At 31.3% G+C, this 23,983-nt stretch overlaps 1 protein-coding gene and 1 long non-coding RNA gene across 5 annotated transcripts in view; one reads left to right on the top strand and one right to left on the bottom strand.

Moving 5' to 3' along the window:
• LOC124363091 (putative mediator of RNA polymerase II transcription subunit 26) overlaps nt 1-19,237 on the top strand; it is a 151,826-nt gene extending 132,589 nt beyond the window's left edge. For 2 of the 4 annotated variants that reach the window (XM_046818198.1, XM_046818197.1), the window contains exons 10-19: nt 45-98; nt 7,238-7,336; nt 8,144-8,230; nt 10,837-10,943; nt 12,297-12,522; nt 13,764-13,893; nt 14,101-14,263; nt 16,451-16,595; nt 16,708-16,906; nt 18,280-19,237. In XM_046818198.1, coding sequence (XP_046674154.1) covers nt 45-98; nt 7,238-7,336; nt 8,144-8,230; nt 10,837-10,943; nt 12,297-12,522; nt 13,764-13,893; nt 14,101-14,263; nt 16,451-16,595; nt 16,708-16,906; nt 18,280-18,441 — 1,372 coding nt within the window. In that variant the 3' untranslated portion in view covers nt 18,442-19,237. The remainder of the gene's footprint in view (nt 1-44; nt 99-7,237; nt 7,337-8,143; nt 8,231-10,836; nt 10,944-12,296; nt 12,523-13,763; nt 13,894-14,100; nt 14,264-16,450; nt 16,596-16,707; nt 16,907-18,279) is intronic. The other 2 variants (XM_046818200.1, XM_046818199.1) reach the window with 1 other exon arrangement.
• Nucleotides 16,522-23,586, bottom strand: LOC124363092. Its single transcript, XR_006922518.1, has 2 exons — nt 23,211-23,586; nt 16,522-16,934 (listed from the first exon to the last, which is right to left on the bottom strand). It is a non-coding gene; the product is annotated as an uncharacterized LOC124363092 (long non-coding RNA).
• Nucleotides 23,587-23,983: the final 397 nt, after the last annotated feature.

Raw genomic sequence — 23,983 nt, 5'->3', positions numbered from 1 at the left:
GCCAACAAAAAAAAGTAAATAATGAGTTGTTTTTTCCATGACAGAGTCAGGCCTACCCCTGCTTCCCCAGATAGCCAGGCCACTCCTGGTTTGACCAGGTAGGGAATAAACTTCATATGAAATGCAAATTACTGGTCATGCTTTCATTTAAACATGTCATCATTCCTTGAGCATCTATCTTTAACTGTCTTTCTTAAACATGCTAATTAAAAATGCATATTACTGTTTTAGCACGGGAGAGCGCCATGCATGCTTGCTGCTGTTGCAAATTACTTGACGAAGACTACACAGCGGTTTTTTGTTGCACTTTGACCATGTAAAAAACTCCACTCCACATGCTACAACACTTAGTTTTAAATAGAAAATTCAGATACGATGACAGAGATACACTACTGAAAACGGATTATTCACATCACTACAATAGGTTACTACAAAAACTAACCGTAACATAACCAGTAAAGTCATACTGCTGTATAGAAATGATAATATATATACATTTACTATATTCTATCAATCCAGTGAAAAGTCTTCAATGCTTCTGTAACTGTATAATTTACTTCTTTATCTGTCTATAATATGAATTACAAATGTTTAGTTCTTAATTGTAAATTTGTTTCTTGTATTGTCTTTCAATCTGTATCAAAAAATGTTGAGTTTTCTAGGTGCAATATGAGTGTGGAACGTTTAGGACAAAAAGGTATTAGAATAGTATTTTTTATAACTCTGTTCAATATTATTTATTTTTAAACTCAACCAATACTAGCTGGAGTAAAATGAACTGTTGTCATATTTTTCTAATTGGCCTTATTTCATTCAAAGTTGTTAATTGCATAATATTGTTTGATAAAGCTGAACTTCCATATGGTATAGTAAAAGTTGTTTTTATAAAAATATTATGGAATCAATGTTTACAAGATTAACTTGATCATTGTTGGGAATTTCAATGAGGTGTAGTTGGCATGACTAGTTTTGATAAGATAAATATCTATTCTTGGAATTTTAAAGATTGTTTAATTGTTAGCAAGTACAACTACACAACTACTTTGTTTACTAGTCCTTGTAAACATCCTTGTTGTTTTTACAAAGTTCATGTAGGTACTGTATATTGTCTAATTATAAGTTTGCATCTTGTAGGAGACAAAATTTTTGTCCTCCATTCAGCTAATGATTCAGTTTCATCAGATGATTTGAAGTTAAGTGGGAAAGAGGACTTCACAGTCCTAACTTTCCCTAGCAAAGCTGTTTCGTTTAATTTCAAATCATACTTCTGCCAGTCATTATGTTATTTATAAAGTAGCATTTTTCAACTTTGAATAATTTTTCCATCAACCCATTTACCATCACTTTTCTCGGTTCTCCTTTTCAGAATACTCTCAATTCAGATATTAGCATTCTCCATTAAGACAAAAAAATATGTTTTCAAAAAAGAAAATGGAAAAGCTGTAGACATACTTATTGTAATTGATTTTCCTTGATACGGTACTTGATTTTGTCAATCGCCAATTATTGTCCATTCTGAACATACTTGATTATTTTAACAGTGGTAAAACTTATATGGCACCCACTATAAGAACCATCTTCAACGTTTATTTGAAAAAAAAGGATTCAGCCATTCATATATTGATGAGAAACTTTTCATGTTCTATATTTGCAGGATTTAATTACAATTATAAGATTAGATGATATCTCAGCCAATATTGGATTTGATTTTTAATCACATTACAGTCTTGTAAACAATGATTCTAGTATCAGTGTCATTCTACTACCTTTAACTTTTGGTGAATCATGTACAAATTAGTGATGAGAACAAGGCGACTACTATAATCCTAAACAATTTCCAACAAAATCTGAAAATGTACTTCTACATAGCTGAATGAACCTATAATTAAATAATTACGTTTGTGAACATCTACTACATACATTATCTGCTGTAGAAATTTGTATTTATTTAGCATTCCTCAAACAAAATTTAACATATTTTGAAAAAGTTATGATTTTATGATCAATTCTATAAAAATTATGAAATTATCTTTGTTTGAAGTTTGTTATTGATGATGAATTATTTGACAGGACATCAGGATATTTTACTCTCATTACTCACTCACTAATGGCAATCAGGATGTTAGTATTATATTGCAGCTTTCTTTGAGTCTTATCCTTCACTGTTGCAAACATATCATAAAAATTTGAATTATTTTATTTTATATTTATTCTTTTAGCAACTTTCCATCAAACCATTGTCGTTTATTCATCAAATTTTACCTCTAATTTTATTTATTTATTTTTAAATTTTGTTCTAAATATCCAATTAAATCAAATTTATTTCCAAACAATATATTCAAAATTAATTATTTTCCATTTTTTTATGTTAATATTATATTGAATTTTATATCGGTATTTACTAGTATCCCTAGCATAAACACGGGTTTAAATGTGTGTATTACTCTTTAGTGAATATATTATTTGTAAATAAACTTATATTTCATAATACAAAAATAATAATTAAATTTCGAGAATGCAAACTTCTTCTTAGGTTGTTAAAAAATCTGATTTTCAGTCCCCCACCTACCATGGTGCATATGACTTGTGTTGTGTAACGCACTTTGTTTCGTGCAGTGACTTTGTTTAGGTTCATTTTCACTAGTATATTTTTTAAATGGTTGCTCAAAACTGTATGATTTCAATCAATACATACATGGCACACTATTATTATAACTTGTTTTAAATGTTAAATCTGTTATTACATTATGTCCAAAATAACCGCAGTGTTATTGAATTATTTCCATGTGACGCTCTAAATACCAGGTCTATAGGAACTAATTAACTGGTTTATACTTCAATTAGGGTAAATTAAACACATTTGATCATCACATACAAGCACCAGCCAAATGCACTATAATAGGTAGGATATGAACGGATATTTATTCATCTGAGAACTTTACACTCTTAACCCAGAATTGTCAATATTTTATTTTGTTACATCTATGTTTGAGGCTTTTATTAAACTTGTATGACTAGTTAGTAGAGTAGGAAAAACAATTATAACTTGTACCATGACTATATTAAATGTTTAGATTCCAATTTTTATTGTTCACTGTTTTAGTAACATCAATTTTACACTTTAGTCAGTGAAAGTTGTTATATATTTTTACATAAGTAAAGTCCTTTTCAGAACTAGTTTGAAAATCCTAATTCATATAATTTGCAAACTATACAACACGTGGCATCTTAATGTGTCATTAATATCCCCTATTTTATTATGGATTCATTAACTCCCATTTAAATTATATTGTCATTGCAATAAAATTATAACCATGTGAATGTCTACAATTACTGCAAAATTATTTTAAAAAATCGATTACATGTGTGTTTTGAATGTAAATATTTACACAGAACAATAATTTGGCTTCCTAAACATAATAATGTTACTAAACACGTAATTTTTTAAGTCAGGATGGAATTGAAAACTGTAAAACTATAGACTAATAAATAAAAAAAATCCAAACTGATCATACAGAGGTATTATAAAGTTGTACTCTAATTATTTGTTTGATCTAACCCATTGATATAAAAATAATAAGTATCTAACTAGTACACATGTTGGTTGAAGAGTGAATGTTTTCAGCCTCTGCTATAAAAATTGTTTGTGGTTTTGATCAGCAGTATTTTATTACATAAGAAGTAATTTTGTTCACAGAACAAAAGTCATATGAGATCAATTTATTTTTAGATGTGTTTTAAAGTTCAAAAACACAAATTTATCCAACCTTTGTTCATTATTAAAAATGAACCTTTTAATATAATACTCTAAAAGTGGCCATTAATTAGCTTGGATGGTTCATAACTTTTGTCAGAGTCAATTCCATCACTTCTCACTCCACTGGTGGGTAATAAATAAACTGGTCAACCTAGTTGGCACAGTAACGCAGTTACTTTCATAAATATGGCAGCTAAAAACCACACATGTTATTCCCGCCAACACGGCACTAACGGAAAAGTACTGTATGTTTAGGTTCACTACAGAATGTCATTCATACTCAGTTAACAAGATGTTCACAAGTTGGTCTCTTTCCAGACAGCCAATAAAATCAGATATTAAACTGCTTCAGAACCCACATTCAACTGCAACTTCTTTAGTTTTCCTGATTGTTGACCTACTAGTTATGAATGACTCTTGCTACAGATCAGCCTACCTTGGATAGTAACAAGACTACACTGTACCACTACACACTTCTAATCCTCATCCATCATCTCATACTCACCCAAGACACCATCTTGCATTTGGTAAAGAAAACGTATTCCTCCAAAAATGCATCTGGCCAATGCTTAAACATTTGTTTCTCAAAGTGTTTCAACTGATTAAATCCAGAAAAATCAGACTTATAGACGAGAACATTAAAATAGGTGCTATTACCTAAAAAATGTAACTCCTTATCAAAATTAATAATTGTCTACTTTCTTTAGAATAGATTGAGCAAAAATATATCCATTGGCTATTGATTCCCATTAAGAATTAATTAGCTTTAACACTATTGTATGTTTATTTTCAGAAGTATTCAACAAATAATCAGTTCTTAATGTTTAAAATAAATCAGCATAAGGCAAACGATCATTATTGTTCCGTTCATTAAATACAAATCTTTCAAAACAAAACAGAAATCACGGCATAACCCAACCAAATAAACTGGACTGTGATTGAAATGACACTAAACGAGTATGGCAGTGTTTCAAGTGAAGAAATAATAAAATCAGTGAAAATTGTGAAGATTTTTTGAAAAAATGTGATTTGTGAACAACGATAGCCTGTACCCCATCTAATGTGTACTTGTTACAATTATGTATAATTTTTTAAATTTTAAAATTATTAATTTTCCCAGCACATATTTTCTTCAACTGAATTGGCTACTTCTTAACCTTCATCTGATCCTGACCCAACCTCTACATGAAGAACATTCAGGTATGGTTTAGTCTTAATGTTCTGTAATATTCCGCCACAAGAGCTGTCACCTGAAGTGAGAATATTCTAGTTTCACAATTCGCAACAGTGATTGATGTAATGTGGATGCATTATTGGTTAAAACTTAAATAAAATATCCCAAAAATGATCTGTTTTAAGGAAAAAAATTAACCATCAGTTGTTTGTGTAGTTATTGATTCTTTACACAAATATTTTACTGGCGCTTTGTAATTGTCGGGACCCACTTCAAGTATTGTTTATATTATGTATTGTTTTGATTTAACAATATTCCATGCAATATAACTTGATGGTAAATTGTGTTACCTTTGATTATGAAAAAGGCAAGTCTAAGATGTTAAATTTTATTATATTTTAAAAATTATACTTACAATTTAATTGTGTTTTGTACATAGATGCCACTAAACATTTGTTGAATGTACATCTTTTTCAAATCCTCCTAAATGTTTTTTGTGTGTTGTTTTGTAGAGAATATGGTATATAGATTGTTATTTCTCGCCCAGTACACTTATTTCTGAAACTAATGGAGTGGACTTTGATATAAACTTTATATAAAACTAAAAATTTTATGTTTTTATAAGATGTGATGAGACCACGTGTCACTTGGTAGTGTGATGACAGCTAACTGACAATTCGCCTAATGCTGTGTAGTTATTTAACATTCACTTGCATGCGTGTAATTTGTAAAACTTTGCTTTATCATTTGCTTTCTTCAGTACTATGCTTATTACGAGATCCAACACCGCATGCATACTAATGAAACTAGATTAACCAAGTAGAGTTTATGAATTTGAATAATTTGAGGGGTCACTCTATTACAGGCAGTGCTGAAATCGAAAACCTATAGCCTTGTGGAAGATGATCATAGGTCTACAAATAAATTCATACCCAAAAAAAAAAAAAAAAAAAAAATATTCAAAAGAAACTTTTAAAAGATTAAAAAATAACCCGTAAAGAACAAGGTAAAATATGGAAATATAATGTTCATACAATGCTAAAAATATTTTTTTAATTTAAAAAACTATTTTAGAAAGTAAATTTTCACAGCTATTATCAATAACCTCTTGAACGTTTGCTCGTAACATTAATTCTTATGAACATTGTGTCCAGAAGGCTACTTTGACTGTAGTATAACCTCCTTAAAAGGTTTCTGAAATTTTTATAATAAAGCATGGCCATGTATATAAAATAGTCACAATTTTTATAAATATATTGATTACAATCCATCTAAAAAAATGCTTATCATAATTCAGTAAACGCTATACAGTGTCTGAACCAATTGTGTTTTAGTTAATAAAGTTGCAGTGGCATAACTATGATTGGGGGGGAGGGGGTTGATCATAATGAAGGCCCAATTCAAAGTAAAACATTTATCTGCTGTATTTCAAACAAGTTGGAATATTGTTATACAAAGATTTTTGTATTGTTAGGTTTCTTGAAAGGAAGGTTCTATTCCTCTCAACCCCTTCCCACTAGTCATGCCACTGCAAAGTTGTATAGGCATGTTTTAGAATATTTCATGAATAGTTCTTGATTGTCTTGTCATTTTATGGTTAAAACTAAATTCTTCATGTAAATATTATTTTTGTATGTTGATTTATTTGATATGTAACATTGGGTGGTAGATTTGTAATTGTGTCAGTGCTAACAAATAATATTTGCATGATATTGTATGTCATGTTTGGATTTACTGTTTTCAATATATGAAATTTTCTTTGTCAACATTTTTTATTTATTTGTGTACAAATATTTTGATTAATATACTAGTAATTCATTTGTTTTATAATAAATTATTATGACCTTTATTTTCTGTCATAATGCAATACAGAATGAGTTTTACTATTTACCAAATACGCAGTGTTTATATACACATTATACATACAAATTTTAATATGGCAAGCGTTTTGGCATCGTTTGGTGTAAAACTTATTGAAATATTGAGTAATGAAACCTCATTACATAAATTTTTGTAACAAAATAATAGTAAACCTTTGTTTTTGTATTTAATTTTGACGATTCAGGTTTCACTATTAATTATTACTTATTGAATGGTTTATGCTTTGCACTGGGCTTATCACAGTGAAGAAAATATTCAATGAAATGATTTGTTTTACCTCAACTTGTTTGATTGTTTTGAATTCACAAAGATAGTTTAAAAATTGTTTTAATTTTTCAAAATTGTAATTTTAACGATGATGCACTTTTAAAACTATGCAACTAATGCAGAAATCAAAAGTAACCGTGACATGATTCTGTGTGTAGGGGAAACAGCCGTAACAGAGGAAGTGCCACTTACACTGTTTCACCGAACGAAGCAGAGCCTGCTGCACCTGTCAACCGTGGCACCCCTGCTTCCATCAGGTACATAGTTTTGTTTACAAAAATTGTGTTCCAGTGGTGCAAAAGGTGATTGTTCTAGACTTGGGTGTATTATTTGATTCCAAGCTGTTAATGCTTCAGTATGTATATAACATTATTAAAAGCCAAATACAATCTTGGGCTTATTAAGTAGATTGGAGGACACTTTAAAAGAAAATTGATCTGCCTGATGTTGTATAAGTCACTTGTGAGGTGTCATCTTGAACTCGCCTCTATCATCTAATTTATTTATATTGTCTAATTTTGGGCTATGTCTCCCAAGTAGCATTGACTTAAAATAGTGATTTTAATGATCTAAGAATTTGAATGTTGTTGTAATTTTTAATATACAATTTATGGTTGTAACATTATGACTTAGTTGTATTAACTTGGCGAAGCTTATTGTAATTTGTGTTACTTAATAGCCAATAAAGAATCTGAATCTAATATCTGGTAGTGAATAAGTTGATCTAAACTTTTACATTTTCCTAATCTTAATCAAAATCTAGTTGATTATAAATAATTTTGAGTCAGTTTTTGCATATCTTTTATATTGGAGGAACTTATTTTAATATTTTACTTGTGTTTTGTGTCAAGACATTTTTATCACAAATAACTAACATAAAAAAAATTGAAACTAGACAGAATTTACTTAGTTTGTTCCAAGATGTTTATGTATTATGTTATATTTTGATATTGCACAAGTATATATTTAAGTATATATTTTTAACTTATTTAAAGACTTGTGCACAATCTTTTTTTTTTTTTGAAATGAATTCAAACTACTTTTCAAACAATATTTTGTTACAGCAGAAACAGGCCAACTCTGAAGCCATCGACTTCAGTTGTATCAAAGGCATCAGAATATGTTGATATCTACCGATACCCTCCTTCTAGGTAAGTAAATTTAAGCATAAAACAACATATTGAATAATTCTACAACCTTTCAACTTTTTTCAACATTTACATAGATTTATGACATATACATGCTGATGTCTTTGTTGGGTGTAAATAAACCTCAATTTGTCATCATGATTATTTATAATTCTTAACTGACTTCCACCAAATTGTTATAGGTGTGCTATGTTAGTTACTACTTCAAAATTACTGCTTTGGCAAATTGGAGTTGAGAGGGCAGACCTTCAAAACTAACTGTAAAGCCGTTGCTTAACCCTCTCCCGGTCGAATTACCGCGACGCGCTTTTGGCGCTACTGAGCTGAATTAAATCGCCCGCTCTGCCGCGAGGGCACACTTATTCGCGTTTTTACTACGTTAAGAACTTTATTTTATTAAAACTATTATTTATGGTACATCGTTACAAAGATGATTAAATCCTCTATAATAACGTTGTATTTATTTAAAAAAAATATCAACCTTATGAGGTAACTTAAAATCAAACAAAAAGTCAAACTTACATGAAAAATCTTGTTTTAATTGTTGTATAAATTATCGAATATAAAGGGTTATAAATATAAAAATTAAGATAACACTAAGACTTTGTCTAGTGTTATCTTGGTCTAGACCAGACAGGCGGGACCCGAGTGGCGGTACCAGAGGCGCGAGGCAATGGCTGGACACGGGTCACGGTGCCGGCGGCGCGAGGCAGCGCTGGATCACGTGGCGAGTCACCAGTGTCCCTATCTTCTTGGTTAGAATGGTGAATTTCCTCATCACTAAATACATCGATATTCATGGAACTTTCATCGTCACTGAAACCATCACCACTTTATTGTCAAAAACGCGATCAATTTCGCTATCACGCAAACACCTTGAACCTGCCATCTATGAAGTACAGAACCAAGTGAAAAGACTGCAAAACAACTAATGAAATGATTTCAGTAAATAAGTGGTTATAAAAAGCCCCGAGGCGTTTCGAGGCGTTTGCCCGGGAGAGGGTTAATCTTTCAGGCAAAATTCGTTTTCACACTGGAAGTCTTTTGGATAGATGGATTGAATTTAAATTGACATGAATGTTCATATTAAGGATATTTGGAGCTAAAAGTTAGGCCAAACGCCTCATACCCATAACAAGAGCCAAAAAACATCCTAACCCACATAAGTACTCTGGACTTCTTTTGCTTACTTAGATTTGAACTAAATTGGCAAGAGCATACCCTAAAACAATAGTCAATAGGTATTCCATGTCCTTGGCTTTGTACCAATTATGAATGCCCTATGACATTTCTATATATTAGATGTTACATGGAATTAATGAGTACCTCAGAAACATAGTGAACCTAGAGATTGTGGTTCTCATATATTAGATTATCCTATGGTGCTGTGTTTCAAGAGTGGTCTGAAAGACCTTTGCTGTCCACTGAAAGATCCTTTAGACAAAGAGTATCCAGTTACCGTGTAGTCCAGATGTCGAGAACCAGGCCCGTACTCAGACCGGTTTTGTCAGACAATTTTACCAGGGCCCTTGGGGGCCCGAGCTGGGCCCTGCCACACATTTGTTTCAAGAGATCATGTCAACAAATAGTGGCAGGACATTATGGAGCCCAGGCTGAATATTTTTTCCGGGGCCCATCAAGGCTGGGTATGGCCCTGTCGAGAACTCCTCTGGGCCAGGAACACAAAGGAGCCAGAGATCTGAAACCCTTAAAGACCAGTTAGACATAGTGGCTGAAGACTTATAGTGACAAGAGCTTTTAAGAAGAACGAGGCAAAAACAAAGTCGAGAACCCCTCTGGGCCAGGAACACAAAGGAGCCAGAGATCTGAAACCCTTAAAGACCAGTTAGACATAGTGGCTGAAGACTTATAGTGACAAGAGCTTTTAAGAAGAACGAGGCAAAAACAAAGTCGAGAACCCCTCTGGGCCAGGAACACAAAGGAGCCAGAGATCTGAAACCCTTAAAGACCAGTTAGACATAGTGGCTGAAGACTTATAGTGACAAGAGCTTTTAAGAAGAACAAGGCAAAAACAGAGCGCTTTTAAAAGTTAACAAAATTTTAGAAAGTTGTCTTTCCAATATACAAGAGCATTCAATGACCAGATACTTTTAGTGGTAAGAGGAATTCTAGTGAACAGAAATTCCAAAAGGCTTGATAAGCTTTAAAATAGCTAAATGAGCCTGAAAACTGTTAATGGCTGTGTGCTATAAGGCAGGGACTTTCTGCAACAATGTGGTTAAGTATCCAGAGGTTTCTAAATTCAAAGTATTTCATATTAAAATTCTTATATATTAAATTATTAATTTGCCTTAATTTTATGGAAAGTAAGCCACATCTGATCGGTTTTTGCAAAAGCCTCGGACTTTGAGGACACAAAATTAAAATAAGGGAGGCGCAAAGGTCCTCTTAGGACTAACTGCGGAGACATACTGTCCTTTTCCTTCAGGACAAAAAAAGCCACACATTGTACACACACATTTAAAATCTATTTAAAAACTATTAGGTTAAATTATTTCTTTACTAGTTTTGCTTCAAGTTGTAGCTTCAGATTTAATGGGTGTAAACTAACAGATGTTTTGTAAACTAACAGTATATGTGTGTTGTAGGCCTGAACCAATCTACCCCACCCCTCAGGTGGACAAGACCGCTGCCAAGTGTCGTAAGGATGTCTGTTTGCTGCCAGACTGCAGCTGTGGTGGCAAGGAAATTCCAGGTACTGAAAGTATTCAATCACCGTCATCAAACTGTCACTGTCAGAGATATCGATAAGATTGTACGAGTTCCAAATTCAGTGCTTGATTTGAAATGGAATGCACCAGAATCAACAACTGGAACCTTATATTTTCAACATTTGGGGGGGGGCAGACCCCAGACCCCTTTTTATACTGGAACATGCACCATAAAATCTTTGACTATGTAAACTTCAGTTTTAAAATTTAATATCTAAATGCTATATATTCTTCCTAAATAATAATGTATTGAAATACGATCATTACCTGTATATGAACTCCACTTTATATTGTAAAACATTGAAAATATATATTATATCATATTTTAATATTTATGTCAGATTCAATGTGTCTTTCTGAGAATCTGATAATACACTGAGCATTGAATCTTCTAAGTATACATGGTACAATGCTATGGAAGTGTAATGATGTGCAATTTCTTGATACAGTGCCTTCAAACTTTTCAGAGAATAAAGAAAGAAAACTTCTTCAGTGTATCACTAACTAAATTACACCAATCTGATATTTATGAAAAGTTTCTGTTTTGAAACAGTCACATGTCTGTAAATCGAATCTGAACTTTTTAAGGATTTTACGTCTTTAATAGCATGTTCCATAGTTTTTCTATAGTAATAACTACATAATACAGTCCTAAATCAAATCTCTTTGTATTTGTAATGACAACATTGAGAACAAGACTATGACAGAAAGTAGGTGCTGTATCATTAGATGTTAATTGTTCATTTTGAAACAGAAGAAATGTTCATATACGAGTAAGTGATTCTGAAGTAAAAATGGTATACCACACTATAATGTTAGATATAGTTACTGTTACTAAATATAGTTTATACTAAGGTATGTTATTCATGTAATTTACATTTTATTTAAAATGCAATCCTTTAAAACAAACTACCCCAGACAACAATCTGGTACATATGAAATTGCATTTACTGTACTATGAAGAGGTTTCTTGGGATAAAGAGCATTAAAAGTGTATAGCTCAAGAAATTCTATTTATTTTAATTTTATTTTTATTTATGGTTTAAGGAGAGAAAAAAATCCAGCTTTCAAAAAATAGTGTTGGTTAGGGATATTAGATTTAACTTTCAACTCATAGAGAAGCATTGATTTTAGAAAGAAAATTTGTACATATTGCTGAGATACAATGAGATAATCCATACACTTACCGAATTTAATCAAGAAAAGGAATGAATCAATAAACAACAAAATTTAAGGATAGTGTTCTGTTTCCTTTGATACATACTGTTTTAATGAATCCATCCACAGAATACTATTAACTAACAGTGTCACAAACTCATGAAATATCTATTTTTTAGGAGATTTGCCTCCCGAACAAACACCACAGATAGTTTTGCTGACTTTTGACGACTCCGTCAATGACCTCAACAAGGGCTTGTACAGCGACCTGTTCGAGAAAGGTAGAACCAACCCCAATGGCTGCCCTATTGCAGCTACCTTCTACGTATCACACGAGTGGACAGATTACAGTCAGGTTCAGAATCTTTACGCTGGTGGGCACGAAATCGCTTCACACTCTGTGTCGTAAGTTGGAAAATAATTCCCTGTAGTTCTTATTTAATAAATTGTATGAAGGCAAAATAGTTCTGAATAAATAAAATAATTTGCATTCTATATTAAATGAGGAAAACTTAATTCATTCTAGAACACTACCAATAAGATAGTACAATACATTATTTCTAATGTTTAATGAAATTTTCTTGGTTAAAAAATCAATTTTAATATAGTTATTTAAAAATTTAACCTTCTGCACTTGAATTGCCACCAATGTTGGCCTCCGGCGTTCCTTTGCTAACTTTGCCAGAGTTGTTGAGTAATGATAATTAGCTTTGTCCCCTGAGGTCAGATGTCTAGCACAGCTGGCCACTAATGATTTCTTTTTCTTCCCAAACGTCCAGTACATCTACTCATCCGAACCAATTTTTTACATTCTTTGTTATTACTAGGCAAAATTAATAAAGAAACGGATGGCCAACAGTGCTGGAGATCCGACCTGAAAGGATATTTTCTAAAGACAAAAGGTTAAGTTACAAATCCAGTTCATGGATAACTAAAATTTTTGAAATGATAACTTCACAAACATTTTAAAAAAGCATCTAAAACCAAATTTAAAATCCCTCACGAAAGATTTCAGTTTTCCCAATACCAAATGTCGACCAAATATTTTAAATTTTGTATTTTGTTAAGTAATAGATTAAATTTTCACAATTATTTAATATTTTTATACAAGTATCAGGGAGGGCTTGTTAAGAGTAAATTTTTAAAAGTATCCCATTCATACACCAATAGTTATGGAGTGCTTTTTATTGTAGGTATTAAAAAAATATAAAATTAAAATCTTGAAAAGGTACCATTTTATACATGCAGACAAGGAATGTATATGGTATGAATTTCAATCTGTTTTTCTTTTTAATCTGTGATGAGTCACAAGATAGAGAACTGCTGTTTGACCACCCAACTAATTTTTGGGAAAAGTGAAAAATCAAAAATTACTTGAAAATAAACTTTGAGAAGTCAAATGAACATCACTTTAAAATTTATTTTTATTATTAAAATTTAAGAGGAGTTTTATTTCATCTATATGCTCATTTAAAAACAGTAATAGGAAGCAGTAATTATGAAATATTTTAAAATAAACATTAAAAAATAAATGTTTGTTACTATTCCAATCATAGACTTGCAAAACCACTGATTATTTGCAAAATATCTGTCATGAAAGACTGCCATAATATAGCACACTAAATCATGGAAATTTAAATGTTCAGCCATAGCTTTGGAGAGCAGTTTTCAGTGAAGAAATGGACAAGAGAAATCGCCGGACAGAGAGAGATCCTATCTGCTTATGGAGGAGTGAGACAGGAAGACATCAGAGGCATGCGTGCACCATTCCTTGCTGTAAGACCAACAATTTATAAACAAGCCATTTTTTATGTGCAGAATCAAATTGCTTTTATTTTACAGCTGTTAGGTTTTATATTTTTAATACGGATAAGTTACAGTTGTTATATATTTTATAACCAACAAGCATTGATAAATATACGGACTCTAAATAACAGAAATAAACTAGCTTTTGTAAGCCAGCTAATGCAAATCTATTTTTAGGTTGGTGGCAACAAGATGTTCAAAATGCTTTACGATTCCAACTTCACATACGATTCGTCGATGCCGGTCTACGAGAACAAACCTCCCAGCTGGCCATACACACTTGATTACAAAATTTTCCATGACTGCATGATTCCGCCTTGCCCCACACGCTCTTACCCAGGTCAGTTTATTAGTGATACACTTGTATTTGAAACTTTGTTCCACGTTCATCATCACAGACTATTTTTGGATCCCTTCAGACGAACATGACTCCAGATTTCAGGAGTCAAGTCTGCAAAAACATCAGATTTCAGATGCTTCATGTAAGAGGAAGGTGAACTAGAGCTAAATTCAACATTCACATTGAATCAGCCCTTTCCATCTTAGCTGCTTTATTTGTACAACAGATTAGTTTATAACAATTTACACCCTTTATTCAAACATTTTACACTACAGTATTCTTGTATGTTGCAACTACCTTGTGTTGTTTTCCTTGTATTAGTTTTAATTATAAGTATTTAGTTATTTCTTTTTGTTTTGCATTTAAAAAACGTTGCGTAAATATTAGCATTATTACTGATGAACATTATTTTCCACGCATAAGCTAATGGCCATAGCAGATATTAAATTCTGATAAAATGTTGTTTTTAATTTTAATTTGTTGTTGTTGTTGATCATAGTAGCATTTTATAGTACCCAACATACACTAGCATGCTGAGTATACAAATTAATTGAATACTTTAATAATATATAATTTGTTTAAAACAGTCCATTTACTTATTATTATTTAGTTACTTATTACTTACTTTAGTTATTAGTATTATTACTTAATTTATAAATGACTTCATCAACAGTAAGAAAACCATCTAGATAAAGAACTATAATTGTACTAAACTAAGGAATAGTTCAAATAATTATATTGTCTTACCATATATATATATATATATAAAGTAAAGTCTTGTTTACCAATTATTTAATAAGGCCTTCACTTAATTTACCAAACTCCAAATAGGCTGCATGTTCATTAATAGATATACAATTTGGATGACCAATAATAAAAGGATGATAAAAAACCAACAATAATACATTTTTCATTAAATAACCCATACAACAAAATAATTTTAGTAAATTTAATAATTTTAAATTGTTATCATATTACAAACTGTAATATGGTTACAATTTTAACAGTGTTAGATTTCAGTGTTTTTTCTATCCATTTTTAAAACTTATTATTTGTATTTTTCCTCCAAGTTGTCTACATTTCAGTGTACTGATTAAGAGATGATTAAAAGTATTAATTTGTATCATAGATTGCCTTACGAATCCAATTAGTTTAGCACAGCGCTTGATTTCACTCCTTGAGCCAGGACACAATATAAGTAGACGTTGTTGTTATATCAACTATACTGTGATAAGATTATAACGATATTCTTGAAACATCGTCATGGACAAACATTTGTGCTGTGGAAACATGTATAAATGCAAAGTGAGACAGGAACGATTATGATCTCCTGAAGATCTCCTAAGAAGTGGAATTGATCAGTGTTCTAAAATTTTAAAGACTTAAATCTGTTAACCTGTCCATCGGTTTATGTGCTGAGATGCTTATTGTTTGTAAGGCAGAATTTCGAGCTCATTTTTGCAAATCACTATAACCACAATTAAAATACAAGAAATAGAGATCTGTTGCACTTTCCAATTCACAGACTGTTTGTTTGAGCGTTCACCACAATATTTTGGAAGAAAATTATACAATAAGTTGTCTAATAGATTTAAAGCAATACAAAAAGACAATAAATTTAAAATAAAAGTTTCAGATATGTTAAAAGAAAAAAAATATTGCTCTGCTGAAGCGTATCTGTGTATAATCTATATGATAAATAATTTAATAACATTATGAATATAAACATAACATAAATTTAAACATTTTATTTTATTTTTTTTACTTTTATAATTATAATAACATTGTACATATTTAATTGTAGAACATTATACTTAATTAATTAAACTTTTGACTTTAACAATGTTTCATAACTGACAGTAATATTAACTTCTATTTTATATCTGAACAATGTCACCCATTCTTACAGCTGTGCTGGATTAAAAGCAATGTAGGCTACGTTATGTAAATTGTGACAATAAAGAATTTGAATTTAAATTGAAAAAAAAATTGGATTGGAAAGGTAAACTATAGTACAAATATAAATTAAACAAACCATGGCCAAAAATCAGTTTTAAAATTATACAGCCTGTTTCTCTGTATATTTTCCAATTCCTATTATTACCTTAAAACTCTCTTTGTGTGTATATCGTCAAAAGATTTCTTCCTCCAAAAAACAAGGAATAACGTACCGTACATCATTTACAGGAGTGTGGGAAGTTCCGATGGTGATGTGGCAGGACCTGAATGGAGGCAGATGCTCCATGGGAGATGCTTGCAGTAACCCTCCCACAGCGGACGGTGTATACAAGATGCTTGTCAAGAACTTTGAGCGTCACTTCACATCAAACAGGTACCATATAATAATACCAAACTTATTTTGATTTCATACTGTCTGAAGTTGAAGTGTGCGAAGTTAATATCGAGAAAGGTATACAACTGATGAAATACTTGACTGTACCTAGGTCACCGTTCGGGCTGTTCTATCATGCAGCATGGTTCACACAGCCGCACCACAAAGAAGGCTTCATCGCCTTCTTGGACACCATCACTAAGATGCCGGAGGTGTGGCTGTTGACCAACTGGCAGGCCATCCAGTGGGTGCGAGATCCCACACCAATATCCAGGCTCAACAGCTTCGCTCCGTTCCAGTGCAATTATCCGGTGAGTAAAGCATCCCTCTCCTGCTTCCCTAAGATGCAGCAAATATGAATGAATTATGGGAATTATGCATGTGGATATTATAGGGAATCTTTTTGTATGAATTAAGGTTAACTTAATTTTTTTAAGTCATTAATTCGAAGTATGCTTATTCTTCCCATAAGAAGCTGAGTGTTTTGATTGCATTGCGTGGTTGTAACTTGGAACATAAAATCATAATTCTGCAACTCTTGGCAGACTTCTTATTGCTTACAAACGTGAATACTGCATTATAGCTGGCCATAATGTTATAGCTTCATAAAAAATGTTGGTGCATAGATAACAAAAACACATTTCACGGCCATAACCTATAAAACCAAATTTAATTTTTCTCTAATATTCATAGAGTAAAAATGTAAGTTTAAATAGTTGTAACTTGTATTTTAGTTTGTGGCTAAGATCATTTATTAGTTTTTCTCTGATTTCTTCACTGATCAAAATCATTAAATGGCAACTACAGATATCATTCAAAATCCATTTATCATTGTCACTGTTCCACAAATTATGACAATACATACAATCTTTTTACACAATTTCACCTAACCTAGCTTTGTATCACAGTTCCCCAGAAGTCAGAAATTTTAACTACAGGCCAAGTTTTAGTGTGCGGAAAATAGTAACTAACTACAGTCCATTTACTTCACACTTAGCATTACACTCAATTGAGAGTGAATTTATTCAACTTGCCTCGTGCAAGTGTTTTGATTGTATGTTACAATCATGTTGTCTGATTGTATTGAGTATCCAACAACAGATTGTTTGGATTCTCAAATTATCAAATTTGCTGAGGCTCAAATAATAAACCCAAGTTAAATCAAGCATAAAACTTTGTTGTAGTCCTAATATTTACCAGGAATGGCACTAAGATATAACAATATTAGGGCTAGCCTCACCATCTCAAATTTTCCTATAACTGGCCTCCAAGTTCGTAGACCAAACGGTAATAACACCAAATAAAGGTGACTATTTAAAATTGTTATAGAAATCAAATTTTCAACATCTATTATGTTTATTTATATGGTTCCATTAACAATTAAAATCTTAATAATTTCAACCTCCCTATGGAGGACCATCTTCTGTCAACATATTTTAAACCAAACATATCCGCTTATACAAGTGAGTTGAAGGAGCAGTGTCATGATCATAAGCTGCCAGCTTTTTAATAATTTGATATTATCTGGTTTTTAGACAAAAAATTTGAGTTTTTGTTAACATCTGTTGACTGGACATGATGATTACTCTGCCGCAATGATACTTACCAATCTACATTTGTAACATATTGCCTCCTCAAGCTAAAAAGTCAATGTAAGTAACAAAACAAATTGTTGTTGTTACAGGAAAGGCCACGAAGGTGTAACAACCCGAAGGTGTGCAACCTGTGGCACAAATCTGGTGTGCGTTACATGCGGACCTGCCAACCCTGCCCAGATATCTACCCCTGGACTGGCAAGACTGGGGTGAGGAACAGCCGAGTAGACAACGAGATCATCACGGAATAGACGAGAGAACACGCTCAAATCAAGCATATCACAATGTGGTCACTTCTTCATTTTCTGCTCAAGAACCTCTATTTTAAAGAGGCGTCCATAAAATTGAAGGACTGGTCACATGAATATTAAAAAATTGAATCAACTGCCAAATATACCATTCTTAAATTGAGAAATTTTATATTTTTGAGTGCTATTGAATTAGCTTCATAAAACAAGAGCAACTTTCAGTTACAAAATTACTCAGGTTTATTTTTTTAAACAGAAAATGAAAGGATAGGAATAATCTTGCCAAATGCGTACCGGTGTAAAGCAAGGATGTAAATATACTGAGCCCCAAGACGATATTCAATGCCAGAGACTATCTTAATTTATATGTGATCAATATACGGTAGTATTTTATATTTATTGTGTAAATCTTTTTTTTACTTAGCAACCACTCAACGATTGTGTAGCTTTACTTAGTTAGTTAGAGTGTAAAATATTTTGTAAAGTTCTGTGATGACTGAAGAACAAGGTTGGTGAACCCTCCAGACTTTGCGATCAAAACCGTCCAAATGTTCCTCACCTAAATAAATCTGATCTTTTTAATTGCGATGAAAGCATAATACTAATTTAATCAAAGAAATTTTCCAGTTGGAAACCTACAATCGATTTTTTTACAGTGTTGTGATAACATTACCTTGTAAGTGTGATTTCAATATGTGCAATTTTAAAACGAGTTGATTGTGGTAGCTGTAGAAGTTAAGCTGTAAATGTACAAGCCATTTTTAGGAATAAAACAAAAATAAAAAAATATTATTTCATATACTTGTGTTTTAACTTAAATAACCTTAACAATATGGATGTCCGTAAACTCCTTGAATGATAAACCTTGTACTTTAGACTATGAAACCTAAACTTGGTGCTAGTGATTCTTGGATCTAAGAAGTTTACTGAATGAATCATTAAAATCATAGGCAATTTTTTGGGCAAATTTGGAATGATTCTGTATTATTGAAGTGCCTTGAATTGTGCACTTTGCTGCAAATGGAATTTTAAAAGATGGCTCAATCACAAATTTAATTATTTAATGACATACCTTTAAAATTTGTACTTGTTATTGGTTGTCTAATTAAATTAAAATAATTACGATAGCTGTACATACATATGTGTGTTGCCCCACATTATTTCTGAGTAACCAAAATATGTTTCATTCTAAGTTCTGATACAGAAAACTATATTAGACAATTAAAAAAGAAATCAAGAATATCGACACTGCTAGTTTCATGTTGTATTAAATTATTAAAACTTTATAATTTTGAGATTTGGATTAAATTAATGATCAGAGAATTAGACATAATTTAATCATTTCTTAATTAGAAAACGCAAAATCTTGGTACGGTATTCCAAACGTAAATCTTGACAAAAGCACCTCCAAACTAATGCAGAAATATATTAATTTACAGAACCTTAATCACTGAATATGAAACAGTATATTATAAACAAAATGATAAGCAAAAAAGTCACTATATAAATAAAAAACCATCTACTTATATCCATGTAAGACAAAAATTTTAAATTTGAAAATTTGAGACACTCAAAATAAAAGTACTAGCTAAATGTTTTATTTGGCCAAGTATAACTGTGTAATAAATAAAACAGTTTCTCTAAATATAAAGAATACCTTCAGATCCATACAGTACCTAAAACCCAAAGTTTTGAAAAACAATAGTTGTTAAGTTCAAATATTGTTATAAATTAGATGTCTACTAAGATAAATACAACAATGTTTATGAATACATTTACATAATAACACTTTCTCTTAAAACTCCAAAAATGCATAATCTTAAATAATTATATATTATAGAACATGTGAATAAAAAAAATTATTGAAATAAAAACAATTTTTGCCTAATTCATTTTACTCTTTGGACTTTGGACCAATGCACAGACTATAGAGCTTATTTAACAAATTAATATTTTTTACTATGGGTAGAACTAAAAGAACACTTTCACCTGCATGTTTTCTGCCATTTCAATAATTACTACCTTTGTATGTATATACGTAGCCATATACAATTAAAAATTCGAATTATGGAACATGAGCTGTTTAAAGATCAAGGAGTAGCTCATATTCACCTATTTAATTTCAATTTTAATTATCAGAGTCATATAGTAATTAATAAATGAATAATAATTTCATTTGGATCTACTTGTAATATTTGTAAAATTGGTGTTGTACCGTTGAAATAAATAAATAATCTCAAAATGTCCCCTATAAGTAAAAAAAGTTACTTTCAAGCATGAACCATGCAGAACATAAAATTTAAAAAAGTGGAACACACTGTGCTTTCTGGAAGTACTAAGAGTATTGCCACAAATGTAGTTTCAGGGTTGCTACAGGAGTCCAATAATGAAATTCCCTGACTTTTCCCTGATTTCCAGACCAAATTTTTCATTTTTCCCTGACTTTTTTCGACGCAATCCCCAGGGTTTTTGGCAATTAATGAGTGGAAAAAAAGTGGTGTGTTGAGGCTAACAGGGTGGCAAATATAAAAAAGCAAAAAATAAAGTGAACACAGTTTAATACGTACAAAAAGATTGACTTAAATGATCTTTTACAACACAGAAGTAAAATACTTTAGAAACACTGCGCCATAAGTAATTAGTAGCACATAGAAATTACAGAGTTTATTTGTGTAAAGGGATTTTATATTTTTCCCTGACTTTTCCCTGACTTCCCTGACCTGTAGCATCCCTGAGTTTGTTACCTACATATTTGAGTTTTTCGAATTCAACAAAAATATTGATAAATTTTTGATATCCCTGTGTACATTTTTTGTAATTATTTCATCTTACCTTACTAATATACTAATTCCAAGAATCTTCATATAGTCTAAATAAGATGTGGTATGAAGCTCATAACTATTAACTCTTTTTACTCGATTCCAATGCAAATCTTTTGAACATATTAATAATAAGAGTGGCTGCAGACTACATAATCGATTTACCGAGGAATTAAGAAGACTGAAGGGGCAAGACCTGAAGAAGAACTTGAGCAAGTGGCTGATTAATCAACCTCTCTACACATTTGCTGAATTCTTCAGAGATCGCAACTATCCTTAATTTTAACTAATAAAACTTTCATTATTTTAATTTCATTATTTTTTGTTGTTGTAATAATCAAGTACTTGAGGCCACTGTATTTCTCTATGAAATTAAAAAAAAATTGTAATTTGTTATAATGAATTAATTGAAAATTACAAATGATTAAATCGTAAAAAGTATAGTAAGGGCTCTGTGGTGTAGTGGTAGAATTCTCGCCCGATAAGTGAGAGATATGGGTTCAAGTCCCAGCTTAGCAAGTACTTTTTGTGATTCAATCTTTGTTGAAATTAAATTACAATATTGCCATTCTTAAAAATGTAATGAAAGTTAAAAGTGGTTTGACAGGCAAGTAAGTGAACTGGGTTTGAGTCCCGGTGAAGCAAGTTGTTTTTGCAATTTAAACTTTATTCAAATTAAATTGGGCTAATGCCATTTATACAAATTTATAAACGTATAATTTTAGCTAGATTTTTATACAAACCTATTGTAATTGTATTCAAGGTAGCACTTAGGGAAAATCTCTACATAACTTCAATGAACATGCCCCCAAAGCCCAAAACCACTCCCTGTTCTAAAGATGAAACCTGCCACAAAAAGTTATCCTATAAATATCTTGGCCATGGCCATTGGTGGTTTGGTTCACCATTTCATTCCAATATGGCGTTAGTCAAAACTTAAAAAAACTCACAACTGCACTATTTATAAAACCAGAGAAATTATAAGAAATGTTTTGGACTGTTTATAACACTGTTTATGATCAACAATGTTTTTATGTCTAAAACAGTATTTGAGATATCTATTACAATGTAACTCCGACAAGAAATAAATCATTAATATTTGTGCTATCACAAAATTTACCTATAGTTGTGTCTAAACTGATGTAAAAACAATATTATTTCAAATTGACAGACTTAAACAGTAGTCTATTTAAACATGTTCTCATACACCTTATATATTGGAATAGATTTATTATATTGCTACAAATTTCTTTACAAGTTTTTTGTGAAGCGTTGGTAAAACAGTCACTTTTTAAAGTGGTAGGAAATTTGAGCCGCTGACTCTATTTGAATCACAACTGATAAAGAAATAGATAGAAGCCTGTTTGTAATTAGTAATTTATCCGGTTTTCACAGTACAAATTTCAAATGAATGACACAAAGAAATTAAAAACAAAACAAAAACAACACTATCTCATAATTACCAAGGTCAAATATGAGACCATATTAATTAGAAGGGGGTTAATTGTTTGAACTTGTAATTGTGCACCATTTTAATTGTAATATTGTGTTAATGTAGCACCACTGATACTTATATAATGTTGATAACATTTATAACAACCAAAAAAATGTTATTTTGAGATTATAAAGAGCTAGAGCAATGATTAATTACATGCTAAAAGTTTGTTAGTTACTCTCACTTAAATGGATCTTATTAACTGTTATTAATTTATAATTTCCAGAACAAAAGAGTTCTGAGTACAATTACCTCAGTACAATTGACATGATAGAATAGAAACACTTCTTTATTGAGGTGAAATCAAGACGATATGGTTCTTTCTTTGTTTAACCTCTTAAAAAAACAACAATCTTAATAGTACAAAATAAGGCTTATCTAACTAAAACTTACTAACACAATATTCCATTCAATCTTTCATTCGCACAGTCACGATTCAGAGTAGCCCCACCACCCACCACAATCATCCGGTCCAGGTATCTTCGTCTTAGCTCCCCCACAAATCATTCCTGGCTCTCAATTTGTTTGACAGAATCTGGTAAGGAGTTCCATAATCTACAGGCAGTGACGCTGAAGGATTAGTTATAGGTTGTGGTTCTGTGTATTGGAATTCTGAGACTTAGTGCACCAGACTGAGTTTTTCTTATGCCACTCCCTGCCAAAAACTGAAAAGTTTCCAGATAAATCTTTTGGTGAATCTGCATTAATAATAGAGTATGTGTGCACTATAGCATATAATGTCAAAAAGTATACTGAAAAGTTGTATGCTCATGTTCTACTGAAAGATTTGTCTTCTTATTGTTAAACTTACTTACCATCCGATAGAGTACATGAAGAAAATTTACCCAGCCAATCATTGGTTCATTAATTAGCCAATACTTCACTCTTGAGAAGTTTGTGCATGATTACTGCGAGTTTAAAATTTTAACAATGTAAATTAATGGTATATTTTCAACATTGAGTTACCTCATGACTAGATTAAAAACATTTAGGTTAAGCTGTCTCACCTATATTCTCAATGTATACGTAAATGAAAACTTAAGATGACTTGAATTATTAAAACCATCTTTAAGCTATATTTGTAATGAAGTCAACCATTTCATGTCTACAATCAAAGTTTTTTAACTGATTTTGTTATCAGGGGAACAAGGTGATCTTATACAAAATGTTTTGAATTCTATTTAGCTATGAAATACTCTTAAGAGATTTGTCACTAAAATTTGGGAACATT

Source organism: Homalodisca vitripennis, chromosome 5 (assembly GCF_021130785.1).
Source record: "Homalodisca vitripennis isolate AUS2020 chromosome 5, UT_GWSS_2.1, whole genome shotgun sequence".
Classification (NCBI taxonomy): domain Eukaryota; kingdom Metazoa; phylum Arthropoda; class Insecta; order Hemiptera; family Cicadellidae; genus Homalodisca; species Homalodisca vitripennis.
This window is presented reverse-complemented; position numbering and strand designations above follow the sequence as displayed.